At 44.2% G+C, this 15,547-nt stretch overlaps 1 protein-coding gene across 5 annotated transcripts in view; it reads left to right on the top strand.

Annotated features, from left to right (window-relative positions):
• Nucleotides 1-15,547, top strand: part of FTO (FTO alpha-ketoglutarate dependent dioxygenase) — a 242,422-nt gene that overhangs the window by 181,796 nt on the left and 45,079 nt on the right. The window contains exon 9 of one of the 5 annotated variants that reach the window (XM_053270971.1): nt 1,053-1,086. The exons of the other annotated variants lie outside the window; for them this stretch is intronic. Within the exon in view, the coding sequence (XP_053126946.1) occupies nt 1,053-1,068 (16 nt within the window). The 3' untranslated portion in view covers nt 1,069-1,086. Of the gene's footprint in view, nt 1-1,052; nt 1,087-15,547 lie in introns of those variants that run through there. 5 annotated transcript variants of the gene reach the window in all.

Genomic DNA, 15,547 nt, shown 5'->3' on the forward strand with positions numbered 1-15,547 from the left:
GTTATCTCCAGCGTACTGGAAATCTATGTAAATAAGGTAATGCACGTACAGATCTAAATGGATAATGTCCAGACATTATATTCTTCACATGTATAGTAGTTCACTGCCCATCTGTACCCTGCATTTGAGGGGGCCTGGACCCAGGTTCACTTTTAGAATGAACGCACATACAGTTTTTCTCACAAACACATGTACGCACATGTAACATAATGAAGCGGGACTCACAATCACAGAGACCCGCCTCCATAGGGTTTGTGGGGAGAGTGCTCTAAGCCCGCTCTCCCTGCAGATGAGCAGGGCGGCAGCCCTGGGCAGCCGATCCACGGAACCGCAAACCCGGTTTAAGGGGCGGGTTACTTTAGCAGGTTACCCGCTCAGGTACCACCAGGCTCGCAGCCGAGCCCGGTGGTTCACACGGACTGCAAAAATCGGGCTAGGCTCCCTTAGCCCGATTTTTGCAGTCCGTGTGAATAGCCTCAATGTCTCAATAGGGCTTGTGTCATGTGGAAGAGGGTCTTCCATAGCCTTATCTGGAGGTGACAGGGATTGAACCCCAAACCTTCTGCATGCAAAGAGAGTCACTGAGCCCATTCTCACGACGGGAGAGAGAGAGAAAGAGAGAATGGGCTTGGACGGTGCGAGGGAGGGAGCCCTGAAAAGCTTACTTCCCCTGGAGATGATCCTAGTCATGTTGCTGCCAACTTTTGCCGGGACCAGGGAGGTTTAGGGGCCACAAGACCCCCGGAACTTCCATAATTCACTGCGTGAGTGTGTGGTGCATTATGGAGAGCCTCCCGATGTTGGTCAGGAGGCTACTTTTGTGTAGCGCGGCACTGACACACGAGCATTTAGCCCGCTGTGAGCACTGTAAGGTATTCTCCTTACATGGGCATACCATTAATAAGATAAAGGGAGGTGAATGTCTCCTGACCTCTGAGTCAGGGGCCCCCAAGGCCAGTCCTTGCCCTCTCTCCAATCCCGTAGGCAGGAGTGTAAACTGCAGTTCCCACAAGCAGGTTCTCTGTGACCTCCGGTTTCCCTTTTGTCAGTAGGACTGAAGGAGAGTAGCAGCAGCAGCAGCAGCAGAGAGGCTTCTTGAGCTCCTCCCCCGCTCGGCAACTGAGTGCAGTTAGAATGGAGCTGCTACTGGGAGCTAGCAAGCAGTTCAAGTGGAAAGGAAAGTCAAACAAAGTAAATGTGTGTTTGTTTTGTGCGATTTTTTTCCTGCTTCCCACATTTATGGAGTGTGTGTGTGTGCGCGCGCGCGCGCAAGAGAGAGAGAGATTGTTTGTGCCTGAGTTATTTTTAACTTTTTAAAAATAATTTTAAATGATTGGGTTCTTCCCTCTAAGTCCTCATGACCCATGTGAAGTGATCTTCTTCCAACTTGCAATGAGTCGTTTTCCTCTCTGTGGAAAGGAAAGAGGGGTGGTGGCAGGAGGTTTATCGATTGATTCTTGATTGATTGATTGATTGATTGATTGATTGATTGATTGATTCTTTGATGGCACTATGGTTGTTGAAAATATTCAATTGTTTTTTCAACCAAAGAAGTTCTCAAAAAATGTTCCTTACTCCCAGAATGGCTCACAATACTTGAGGGTTGGGGAAGAGTGGAGTTAGCCTAGTATCCTTCCTGATTGTTTGCTAATTTTAAACTGGTTTGCCTGGATATCCCTTCACCTGCCTTGTCCAATTGAAAAATATTGGGGTTTTGTTTGTTTGTGGTATAAATTAACAAATTAGTTAATAATACGTTGGGAAAGGTTGATTTTTGAGCTGTGACTATCAGGTAGGTGGGATCTACTACTACTACTACTACTACTACTACTACTACTACTACTACTACTACTACTATTTATTTATTTAATATATTTATATACCACACTCCAGCCAAAGTTCCCAACGTGGTTTACATAGAAAAATAAATAATACATAAATAAGATGGTCCCTTGTCCCAAAAGGGCTCACAATCTAAAAAGAAACCTAAGGTAGGCACCAGCAACAGCCATTGGAGGGCTGCTGTGCAGGGGATGGATAGGGCCAGCTGCTCTCCCCCTACTAAACAGAAGAGAATCGCCACTTTAAAATGTCTCTCTTTGCTCAGTAAGCAGATCTTCACGTTAAGTTTTAGCTTCTGCGAAAAGAAATTAGCAAATGAAAACAGCTAGGTGCATGGCTAAGTTTGTCGCTTTTGTTCCTGGTATGAATGAAAAGGAATCCTTGGACAGAAATCCCTTTTCAGGAACAAGAAAAGGGAAACATATGTCGCGGATTGTATTTTGGTGGCTGCTTCGTTAATAACTCTGACATGTCACTCCAGTTCTGGTAGGTCTGATAGATTAAACATGAGCCTCTCATTATTCAAGGTGGTTTAATATTTTGGCTCGCGTTGCCAAACTCGCACATTTATTCCTCGCACAGCCAAGCTACCAAAATTGACATCTTCTTTTTAAATTGTTTGGCAGCGGTAATTTTTTTTTTTTTAAATTGCCACTGATGTAAAGCATTACTGGCTGGCATCACTTCCATCCCCCTTTTAATTATTCTTGACACTGTGGAGAAACATCTAATATAAATCTGTAATGCCTGCTGATGACAAACTACATGGTTGGAAGACCATGTAATCTCCCCACAATTAATTAAAGTGCATATAGTTGCTTTCTGGGTGTGTGTGTGTGTGTGTGTGTGTGTGTGTGTGTGTGTGTGTGTGTGTTTATCTACCATCCAGATGCCACTGACTGGCTCAAATAATGCTGCTGTCAAGTGTAAAAAATTAAGATCCAGACCCTAAGAAAGATATTCCAATAGAGAAACCAGATGCCTGCGTATTTTCCTTTTTTGGGTATCGTTTTGTTGGAAGCAGCCATTGTTCAACAGCTGTACCTCGGCATACTTAATTACTCATGTAATTTAACAAATCTGTCAGTGAGCTTGTCCTTTCCCAACCCAACAAGTGCTAGTAGTCACGTTGGTAGATTATTTTACTTTATTTTATTTTTAAAAATGTGATCATGCTCATCAGCCGAAAAGAGAGGCTCAAACCGTCGCCCCCAGGGGAAGGGTCATAATCTGACATTTTAGCGAGTGGATGTTTGTGTTTTGTTATAGCTGTGTGTGTGTGTGTGTGTGTGTGTGTGTGTGTGTGTGTGTGTTTATCTGCTGAGTGGTTCCACCTCACGCTACAAGCACTTAGCCGTGCTGTCAGGCTGATATTAGCACCTGGGATCAGTGGCAAATGTAATATTCATTTTTAAACTGTGTGAGGCAATTAAAGCCAAAGAGGTAAATAAGGATTTCTTGCAGCATCTACTTTGTTTGAATAACACAGCTCACCGTAACGACGTCTTGAGTGAATAATTGGCTGCTGTGATTTAATTCATTCCGTGTGAGCATGCATGCCTACCTGGCAAGGAATTAGCTTTCTGAACCAGACACAGAACAGAGGACCAGTCCAATACTGGGCCATAGCCAAGTGTCATTGCCCTCGCTTGCCACACCGGTACCTCCACCCTTACCTAATGCTGCCTCTGCTCCTCCTCGAGGTCTCTTGAAAGCAAGAGAGCATCTCCTGGGAGACACTCTAGCCCACTACTCCTCTCCTCCATCCTTCCGCTCTAGCCCTCCACTCTTCTCCTCCATACTTCCACTCTAGCCCATCACTTCATGTTTCTTCCTTTTTAAATCCATGGAACCCAGGAGGAGGAGGAGGGACAATGCTGGAAGATAAGGGTGGATAATGCTCACCATTAATCTACCATTTGTGGCGACTGCCTCAATCTACCTCAGGGGCAGATGAGCCCTGAAAGGATTATCTGCTTCAATGTCCTCTCACCAGTGGTAGCCAACTAGCTGCGCTGGGGAGTGCATAAGCAACCTTGATGGAGAAAGCCATCTCCTCCTGAGGAATTATGTTTCTTGCTTTCTTGCCATTGAGGGACCTGTGCCATACAAGTTTTTCTCATCCTTCTCCAGTGCTAGGCAACACTGAGAAGGGCCATAACTCCACGGCAGAGCACATGCCTTGCCTACCAGAGGCCCCCAGGTTCAATCAATCACTTCTCCAGTGAAAGGAACAGATAGGTGACAAGAAGGGTCCCATCTCTAAACCTTGGAGTGCCACTGCCGGCCAGAGCAGCCTATACTGGGCTGAATGGACCCGTGGGCTAACTCAGTGTAATTCATTGAGCTGAAGATGAGCTTTATCCAAAACCTTGGAGGTATATTCATGAAGGACACATCTGTCAAAGGCTGTGGCACCTCCACATGATGCTGGCCAATACCAGTTGCTGGGGAGCCACACTGGAAAAGGGTGATTGCACATACTTTGCTTGTTGGCGGACCATGGGCATTTGGTTGACTATACTGGGAAGCCGAATGCTGCACTGGAGGAACCATTGGCCTGATCCAGAAGATGTCATATTTTATCAGATATGCTAGACTAAATGGCCATTCTTCTGAGCTGGTGCAATGCAGCTCTGTGGAGCCTCGGATATATCCACCTTATCAACAAGAAGAAATAATTTCCCCACCTGAACTGTGGGTTGTTACCCTAATTTTGTCCAGCAGACGCCCAGGGAACCTGTCATAATCACAAATAGTCTGCACTGTATCTGACCATCAGTTTATGGCCCACTGTGAGTTTTTGCACTTGATTACGATGGCGTGTTTGAATCATTGCGTGCGTTTGACTTGGAACACCTCCGAGACAAGGGTGAGCTCGCACTTAGCATGTGCTTTGATGTGCTCTATTGTGAAATTACATAGTACATGCAATATTTCATTCAATTCAATACAAATCATTTTTTTTATTTACATAAAAGGAGGCAGGCTCTTATTTATATGTGCTTGGCTTGGAAACAAAGGGATTATGGTCTTTTAAAGAGGTGTTTTATGTTTATGATTGCTGAGAAAAAATGTAGCCTTTTTAATAGGCATTTATATACGTGGGATCCATGACTCCAGTCTATTATGTATTCTTTTAAAATAAAAAGAGGGCTTCTGGGGCAAAGTGAGATTGTGGGGAAAAATGGAAGCAGGGGCACAAATGAATTCTGAAACCAACATGAAAAGTATCCTTCTATGGAAGGGGGGAAGGGGAAGGCAATGGGAGGTTGCATAAGTTTACTTTAATATATGTTGATGGTATCAACATACATGAGAATGGAGCGGGGTGTGTGTGTGTGTGTGTGTGTGTGTGTGTGTGTGTGTGTGTGTGTGTGTGTGTGCATGTGTGTATACTCATTTGAGGTGACTGCCTCAGTGTACTTCATGGGTGTGTGTGTGTGTGTGTGTGTGTGAATAATTGAATAATACACAATTGTTCAGTATTAATAGGCTATACCCCTGCTACCTGAGCAAAAAGAGGCACCTTTTAAAATAGCGATTTTCTTATACTGAATGGGGGGGGGGGAAGCAATTGTCTCTGTCCAAGCACAGCATCCCTCCAGTTGCTGTTTAGATTTTGAGCCCTTTGGGGGCAGGAAACCATCTTTATTATTATTTACATGGTCTCGTGCTAGCAAGCATGGCTTGTCGTCTTAGCTAAGCAGGGTCCGCCCTGGTTGCATATGGATGGGAGACTAGAAGTGTGAGCCCTGTGAGATATTCCCCTTAGGGGGATGGAGCCGCTCTGGGAAGAGCATCTGGTCCCAAGTTCCCTCCCTGGCAGCATCTCCTAGATAGGCTAGAGAGAGATTCCTGCCTGCAACCTCAGAGTGGCAGCTGTCAGTCTGTGTAGAAAATACTGAGCTAGATAGACCAATGGTTTGACTCAGTATATGGCCGCTTCCTATCATCTATAAGCTACTTTGTGAGCTTTAGTTGGAAAATGGTGCACTGTATAGATATTTGCATTGATTGTAATATAGAAATACATTTTAAGACAAAGCACATATACAAATAGGAAAAAAATGAATTAGATATTGGACACAGGCTTATTATTTTATTTACCATATTTTTATACTGCCTGATATGTACATCTCTAGGCAGTGTACAAAGCTCAAAACAATAATAAAAGTAAAATATTAAAATATTAAAATCCATGAAACATAATAAAACAATCACATAAAATAATCAAATTATTTAATCAAGTTATTAAAACACATTATTAAAATTAATTCTCATTAAAAGCCTGCGAGAACAGGAGAGTCTTGAGGGTCTTCCTGAAAACAAACAGAGAAGGAGATGCTCTTATTTCAGCAGGGAGCATATTCCAAAGCCCCGGGGCAGCCACAGAGAAAGCCCCATCCCAAGTTGCCAGCAGATGAGCTGGCAGCAACCGTAACCGGATCTCTCCAGAAGATCGTAACAGGCGGCAGGATTCCTGACAAAGAAGGCTCTCTCTTAAAAACCCTGAGCCCAAGCCATTATGATATCTGCAATATTCCAACAAGCATTCTCTCTGACTGTTACTCGGCTCTTATAACTAATTCCAAGTTCTTATATTAGTTCTTATAACTAATGAAAGGAACCCATTGGGTAAAAAAAAAGAAGTAGTACATTTTGACATCCTTCCCACAGTTGTTTTAACACAAATAAGCTTCTGCATTAACATCAAGTCCCAGTACTGGTGTTTCCATCTCTCTGTATCAAGGAGATGATCTTGCTTTCAGTATTTAACAATTAAAATTCTGGATTCTATTACACACCAAGTGTCTTTTGCTCAGGACAATAAGCTCTTCTTCATTGAGACATCCAAGTAACACCAACGCCACAGGGCTAAATCCCCATTTTATTATACAATCCAATATGCTTCAGCCCTTTCCCCTCCCACAAACTCTGCCCCCCCCCCCCCCCCGCAGTTTGGTTCTTTGTTGTAATTACCAACTTCATTTTTGTCTCTAATAGATGTGATTAAGTATATTTAGCACTATGTAATGGGTTTTCTGCCTGGTTGCATCCCAGCTAATAGGGAATCCCTCCGAGTACCTTCTGACAGCTGCTCTGAATCCCAGGTTGGTCTGGTCGCTAGAGACCTTCTCCTGCGAATCACTAACATAAGAGGAATTAACTCTGTTAGACTAACCAGAAAATCCAGGATGAAATTTGATTATGAATAGATCTTGAATTAACTTTGAGAGACGGGGGGATCCTCAAGTTTCTACCTCTGCTGCAGTCAAGGTTGGATTAATTATTCATTTAAGCATAATATAGAGCTAAGGATCCTGTTCATATTGTGGCTGCCGATACATTTTCAGTGTGAAAATTGGCCTCTTTGGTTCTTTGTATGCAATTCAAGGCATGGGAGCCTTTTCTTCATCACATGACAGAATACCCATGCTCCCAGAATACTCTGCAGAATGACTGTGCAGAATGGAGGTGCTATTTATAGGCCCAATTGCTGATAATACGTAGGCTTTGGAGTAACACAGAACTGTGTGTAAGGCAAAATGGACAAGTGCGATTACCATCAGAAATAACAGACTCAGTACCAAGGCTGGTGATGTTAGCAATTTGCTAACTTTCCAATCACCATTCCTATTATGAACGCTTTCCTTTTCACCCATTGCTGCCCTTTTTGCTCAAATATGTCAAGTTGTCATGACCAGGCACGGCTCGTGAACTCTCCTCTGGGGGGGCAGCGGGTGGCTTCTTTAAGGTAAGAAGCCGCCCGCCGCCGCCCCTGGAGGCGCATTCATGAGCCGCCCCTGGTCATGACCCTGGAGCCCACCGAGTGTGAGATGATGTGGAGAGTCTGGGAGAGGAGTCAAGCTGGGAGGCGTTACCAAGCCAGGTGCCTGGTGACCCTATCCCGTTATTAATCCCCACGCTGAATTAACTGTGGGAGGGGGGGCACTCAGTAGCTTTCCAGGCCCTGAGGACACAGCCTTGCCAGCGTACTCTGATTCAGAGGAATCTTCCAAGGATCTCCCAGCCGTTTAAGAGAACATCTTCTTCACCATGAGCCCCACCACCGGTTAAGATCATCTGGAGAGGTTCGTCGGCACTCCCTGTTCTGGCAGCTTTTAAAAGGCACTGAAGACACATATATTCACCCAGTCTTTTAATTTTAATTAGATTCATGGTTTTGATTTTTAATGTTGGTTTTAAATGATTTTAATGTTAATGATCATAACGTTTTAAATTATTTTGATTGTAAACTGCCCAGAGGTGCGGGTTTGGAGCGATATAAAAAGGCGTTAGCTAGCTAGCTAGCTAGCTAGCTAGCTAGATAGATAGATAGATAGATAGATAGATAGAGATGGAGGCCCACAGTGCCATTGGAGCAGGTGCCTGCAAGATTGGGCATGGCCACCTTAAGGTCAAACTGTTATCTGGAAGGAGTGGGGCCAAGCCACACTGTCTGAGTAGCAGATTACAAAACCCAGCCGTTCACCAAGGGACATGCTGGAACAACTTCTCCTTTTGTTGCACTATCCAGCCCTGTGTCTTTGTGATCCGCCCTGGCCTTGGTCCTGATTTGTTGCCCTGGGAGCTGTCCAAGGTCCGGGGCATTCTTGGTCCCTACTTCAGACGAGGAATGCCCCAGACTGTGGTAGCATCTGGAGCAGGACAAAAACCCTAACCCCACCATCTCCAAATTTAGAAGATCTTGGACAAGAGAGCTTGAAAAGACCCCTCCCTTGGACCTTGCAGAGCTGCTGCCAGTAGAGTGGCCAGTTCTGGACTCAGTCAACCAGCGGCCCATAAGGCAGCTTCACCAATGAATGTGATAACTTTTTCCACTGTCCTAACAGCTACATTAAGCGATGACTGCCCCCTATTTTCCGGATGCCAGCTTTCCGGCACATTCCAAACCCACTAATTTTTCAATCTCTGCTACAGACTTCTGGCATCCCAACTGCTTCCTATTTATCTCGTCAATGTCCTGGTTTGTCATGCCGAAAACACTGAGAACAATTAGCAGTGGGTGATGCACTGCCGCTTCGGAGTTGCTTGGCAACAGGAACAGCAGCAGCCTCTTCGCCGAGTCTCCGGAAGGGGGATACAGAGACAGGAAGATGAAATTAACCCAGTTTCTGTGTATTAGACTTTGTTAGGGAGTGATCAGGGCTGCCAAGATCTTCCAAGAGTAGGGAAAGCCTTCTGTAAACCCAGGCCCGGAGAAGCATTTAGCTTTCTCTAGCTGGAAAAGCACATAAGTGAGGAGAGCAACATTCGCTGAGCTAATCTGAGATTAGCAGATCTTTTTCAAAGTGAAACAGACCTACTGTATTCCAAAAGCATGTGTCTGTTTGCCCTAATGAGTATAAAATGAATCGGAAGGCCAAGAATCTATTGCACAGAACTCTTCAAATTCCCTGCAATCAAAAGAGCCAGCATGGTATAGTGGTTAGAGTGTTGGACTAGGACCGGGGACGGAGAGACCCGAGTTCAAATCCCCATTCAGCCATGAGACTTGCTGGGTGACTCTGGGCCAGTCACTTCTCTCTCAGCCTAACCTACTTCACAGGGTTGTAGTGAGGAGAAACTTAAGTATGTAGTACACCGCTCTGGGTCCTTGGAGGAAGAGCGGGATATAAAATGTAAATAATAATAATAACGATATTGATAATAAAATTCAGCCATCCCAGGTCCTTGGAAAGGACTCGATGTCTGGATAAAATAAACCAGTCAATAACACCTGTCTGTGTAAATTAATCATCATCATCATCATCATCATCATCATCATCCATCATCATCATCTCTCTTTGTCATCGGATTCATCATAATTCTGGGCACAGGTCTCTTTCATGTCCAGCCATCATCCCGGTCCTAAATGCTATTTTTACCCCTGCTGATTGGCTCCAGTTTGCTTGTAGTACATGCAATCTACTTAGCAGTTTTAGGATAAGGGATGGGAAACTCAGTTCATGTCCCCACAGCTGCATGTCTTCAGTGGAGTTACTATCCTTCAGTTTAACCTCCCTCAAAAGTCCTAGTCTGAGCTGCATGGAGAAAGGGCTGGTTATAAGGAAATCTGGCTCAAAGGTAGAGCATCTGCTTTGCGTGCAGAGGTCCCTGACACCTCTTGCCAGGGCTGGGAAAGCTCCCTGTCTGAAAATCTATAAAGAGCTGCTGCCAGTCAGTGTAGACCAGGAGCTGGAGGGCCAACAAAAGCTGGAAGGCGGTATAGACAATGTGGACCTAGATCAAGGCTTCACAGCTTGAGCCCTCCTGCAGATATTGGGCTACAGCTCACAACACTATAGGGCACTGCAGCCAGGGATGATGGGAGTTGTAGTCCAACAGCAGCTGGAGTGCTGAAGTTGTGCAGCCCTAACCTAGATCTCAGTAGAAGGTCAGCTTCATATATTCAAATATATAACAAGCAAATCAACAGGGGCTTTCTTGCTTGAGATGGGAAATGGAATGTACAAAAGGGAATCCCCATACATTCACAGACATTTGGAGCTCTTCCATGCATTCAGTGAGTATGCCTAGTGACGGTGAGGGACCGTGCCAATGCAGAGAAAGGTTCTTCCTTCACTCTACATGCATTCCTTGGGGCTATTCCCACGATCAGGCAAAATTGGGCTAGGGGAGCCTAAACCGATTTTGCCTGATCGTGGGAGCCACCAGAGCAAGCGCTCCGCAAACCCGATTTTTTTTATTGTGAGTATGGTCACGGTGTGGCTCCACACCGTGGTTACTCACAAGTAGACCCCTGGAGGGGAGATGAAAAGCCACCTCCTGGCTTGGGGGTCTCCCCAGTATGCCCTGCGCACTCACGCAGGCCATACTGGAGCTTCCGGGGGCTGCGCGGCCCGCAAGCTCCCCAGCCTCTGCCAGCTCCGTCACAGAGCCGGCAATTGTGTGGGCGGCCGATCTGGCCACCCAGGGCTCCCGCTCGCTCGTGTGTGGGGAGACTCAGCTTCACAGACTGGGTCTCACTGACCGTGAGACCCGGCTCCTTGACACATTACAGATGTGCAATGGAACCCATGTATGGGGTCACGCAGTTTCCCCCATGAACAGTATTTTCATTGAACCTGCAGAGGTCCCCAGTATCTGAATAGGGCTTAAGTCCCATAGATTTCAATGGAAATGACTTGGGTGAGTGACAGCAGCCCCCCAATCCGATTCTGCAAACACCTACGTGGTTTTCACAGGCGCTAACAGGGAGGACACTTGCAATCTTTGTGGCACCTATCAAAGTCTGCAAAAAGGATTGGCACTGGAGTTTCAAAACAATGGAATTTGGAGCGAATTTCCAGGTTTCTCCTAGAGTTGAATGTTTGAGAATGTTATGGGGAAGCTGAGCAAAATTCCATAGGACAAGTGAAATTTCTCAGAGGGTTCTGCAGATCCCACTTGAGATCATGGCACGATGATATCGTGTACTTGAGATCATTCAGCTGTAAATATCTCCAAAACCACTTTAGCAAAGTGCAAGGATTTGGTATAACATTGTACATCCCTCGTTCCAAAACCTTTGAAAATCAGCCAGGTTAAGAGTCTTTCCGCAGAGCTAAATATCGGCCTGCGTTACACAATTCAGTGCAAAAACCTTAGTCTCTGAGAAGCCAGGCATGTAAGATGAAGCCCAGAAGAAGTTGATCGAGATATATATTCAACTTTGCAAAGAGAGCTCTTATCTCCAGTAGCCAGCAACGCGCTGGGTTTTTCCGAAGTGCAAAGGATCATTACTTCTCGCCAGTGCTGCTTTGCAATTAGCATTGAAGCCCCAAGATAAGGTGTGGGATATATACGGAATTAAGCACAGATAATGTAAATGCTAACAAAGGAAGTTAATCCCCTCGACTTTGTTTTTTGCTTGTTTACGTTGATTGGGATCTTGACATTTAAAAAGAAGGGGAGGGAGAAATCAAGTTGCATTTCAATAAGGGTTTGTTTTCTTACAACACTGATTTTTTTTTTTAAGGCAGAAATGAAAAAGTATATCTCTTTATACTCTAAACGCGTCCCTCCTTCTATTTCCCCACTAAGGTCTATGGATGTTGAAAAAATGGAATCTGTAATGGAAGCGTCCTTTGTCTATGTGGAAGTTTGTTGATTCATATTTGTAGGAAGGTCAAATTGATAGACAACACCTAACTGTCTAGATAATGACTTGATCAAACTAATTTCTATAGACCAGGTTGTACAATGAATTACTCCTCTCCTGGATTGGATGGGTTTTGACCTTTCTGCCCCAGGTATTATTGCTGATCACTATCGCCAAATGGTTAGCACCAAGCTCTCCATCCCATTATTTTAGTTTAGATTTCTTTTTTCTTCCTTTTTTTGAATTGGCTGGATTTAAGCAAATGCCTTTTCTACACCAATCACCACCACAGCAGTGGGGGAAATAGATGTTTGCCTTACAGATACATTTTTACCCTGATTCAAGGTTATTTTTAAAACTTAAAAGCTCTACATTCCCATCAGTACACCTTCATGCAGATTGCTACAATTTGATTTCTTCAGAGATTTTCAAGGAAGACATATGCAATTTTGGTGGGGAGCAATGAGTTGGGGGTCCCCCCGATGGGGAAAAAGATAATTGGTGCATTGCTTGCATTTTTTAAAAAAGGCCCCATAAGAATCGTAGAAATGAGGCTGCAGAAAAGATGCCAGTGGTATCTATATCACATATTGCTTGTCCTTTAGATCTATGTCTTTTGCTTATGGAATCAACCCAAGCTGGAGAGATAAACTAATATTTTGTATAAGCTGAGCCAGACAATACACATGATAAAGATGTTTCATCTTCTTATGCATGCAGGAAAATATGAAAAATCGTAGTTTACACACATTTTCTGCCTTCCTGGGTAAAATTGGGCCCCTCAATTGCCCTGGGCCAATGCGGGCGGCATTAAGGAAGCCGGATTTACCTAGCAGCCGAGAGAAAAATGATCAGAATATTAGCTTGATCTAGGCAGCATTAAGGAGCCATTGCATTGCCAGCCAATTTTATGCAATCTCAATATGAAAACAGAGCAATTTTCGCCTCGTATCGGGTTATGATCGGCAATTACAGTTGCATAATTCACCTCATCGTCTCTTTTCAGGCCCTTTATTTTTCCTCTTGGTGACATTCCTGAAGAAGTGCTTGATGAAAATGTCATATATCATCCTGGCTTTAGAACTCGTAAGAGGGTAATCTACTATGCTGTGCCAGGCCTATATTCATCACAGGAAATTTTTTTTGTATTTTTTTTTTTTAAACTCGGAAGAGGTCATGACACTCATAATTTCCTTTTTGATATTGTCCTCACTTGATATGACAAGGGGCCGTAAAAGCTCCATTGTACGCCGCGGTTAAGAGCTGCTCCAGTGGGGCTGATCGCTAGCAATAACACGGCATTACTGGGGGGATTCGACAGTCGTTGGCCGTTTCGAAGATAATTAGATTTGATGTCAACATTTCTTTATCACCTGCATCCTTTTGTGCATCTGCGTGTCAAGTTGTTATTTCCGGATTTATTAGCACCCTCAGAGCTACTATCTATCTGTCAGCTTGCGTGATGTTTGTGTTGACAGTTGTAAAGTTAATTACTACTACTAATGAGCAGCGGGCTTTTGGTGGACATGGCATTTTGGGCATTTAAAGCGATAATTAGATTCCTGCTTCCCCCCAGCCCCAATGCACAGCAACTGCTGGAGAAAGTAATTCTCTTTTTTAAAGTATTAACAAAAACACTAAGTAAAATACCAACAACCAAACAACCTAAAACACAAGCCTGTTTTTTTTTCCATCTTGACGGTGATTCTGCCATTATCTTATCTTTTTTATTCAAATACTCAGCTCTGTTTATTTTTAACCTGGCCTTCCTCCATTTGCTTCAGTAACATCCATCTTCCTGACCTGGAGAGTAAGAGAGATTTCCCATCCCCCACTCCTTCCATCCAACACTCCACTGCAGACACAGAAGCTATTTTGAAGGCACCGATTTACATGTATTTGCTCGTCACCAAAGAAGCCCAGAATTTGCCCCAGGGAAGCAGAACTCCACAACCAATACAAAGGATGCTCCGTGCATCAATGTGCATTGGCCGGAATCCCAGATACCCCCAGATGTATCTCTAGAGTTCCTCCCAGTTTTCTCTTCCTGATACATAGATGCGGGCAATGTTCACCAGAATTGGGCCTGGGAGCTAACTTTGGAGGTGCCATAATGCTCTTCTCAAGGGATAGACAATATAAGCCCCTGAATTCTTCTCTGGCTCAGGTTAAATCTCCCTCTTGGAGACGATGGAGACACTGATGTCTCCATCAGTTTCAGTAGAAGGATAGCAAGAGGCTGCAGCCCAAAAAATACCTGACAACTCACCACCAAAGGTCCTTCAGGAAGGGGACACATTCCACCAGCAAGGCCTTTCCTCATCTTTGAAGCTGTCATGACCCCTGGTTCCAAATAACAGCTTCAGGGGTGGGTGTTGTTGATCGGGGGGGGAAACTTCATTTATTTCCAAGTCAGTCCAAAGAGAAACTCAATGGATCACTACTATATATGCTCTCCAACTGTTCCTGTTTACCAGGGGAAATCCCAATTTCAGGGTACCTCTTCCTATTCAATTGCTGTTCTTATTTTGACCATTTTAGGAATGCCTTCTTAAACATGCTGTCAGTGTCACACAACCACACGCCTGCTTGTGGTTGCACAACAGTTGTGCAAGGCACTATAGTGCACTTTTTCAAATCCCTCTTTTTTAATCACAACTTTTTAAGATTGTGAGCCCTTTGGGGACAGGCAGCAATCTTATTTATGTAATATTTATTTTTCTATGTAAACCGCTTTGAGAACTTGGGTTGAAGAGCTGTACAGGTTGAGTATCCCTTATCCGAACTGCTTGGGACCAGAAGTGTTCCATATTTTGGACTTTTCCAGATTTTGGAATATTTGCACACTGTAATGAGATATCTTGGGCATGGGATCTAAGTCTAAACACGAAAAGTTACTGTACACTGTAATTTATTTTTTTAGGTTTTATTTAAAGTATAAAAACAAATAAGTATTGAATAATTAAATAAGCTTTATTTAAAGTATAAAAACAAATAAACATTGAATTTACGATAACTACAGGTAGCTGTAAATGTAATGAAAAATGAGAAAATTTTCAACGCAATAATGTTGCTGGTCATGTTAGACTCAAACATGGCATTTTAGGTGTGGGAGATGAAATTTAGATTTCATATGAAAATAATGTTTTGCACTTACTAAAAAAAGCTTGATCTCTGCCTCCCTCCCTCATTCCCCTCTACTCCTTTCCCTTCCCATCCTTGATTTACACTTCGGTGGCAGCAGCTACTGCTCCAGCTGCCGGGCTTGTTCTCCCCTTCTCGCCTTCGTCTCTAGCGCCAAAGCGAGTGAGTGAGCTGAGGCGTTTTGTTTTTTGTTTTGTTACGAGGCGCTAGCCGCAACAAGTCAGTGCTGCGGGTGCACGACGTGGTAGTTTCCTGATTTTGGAGCATTCTGGATTTTGGATGTCTGGATTAAGGATACTCAACCTGTATATAAATAATAATGATTCCTCCTCCTCCTCCCCCACATGCTCCTCTTCCTCCTCATGCTCCTCCTCCTCCTCATGCTCCTCCTCCGCTGCTGCTTCTTCTCCTTCTCCCTCTCCTTCACCATCCTCTCACACTAGTGCCAGGATA

Source organism: Hemicordylus capensis, chromosome 9, assembly GCF_027244095.1.
Source record: "Hemicordylus capensis ecotype Gifberg chromosome 9, rHemCap1.1.pri, whole genome shotgun sequence".
Classification (NCBI taxonomy): Eukaryota; Metazoa; Chordata; class Lepidosauria; order Squamata; family Cordylidae; genus Hemicordylus; species Hemicordylus capensis.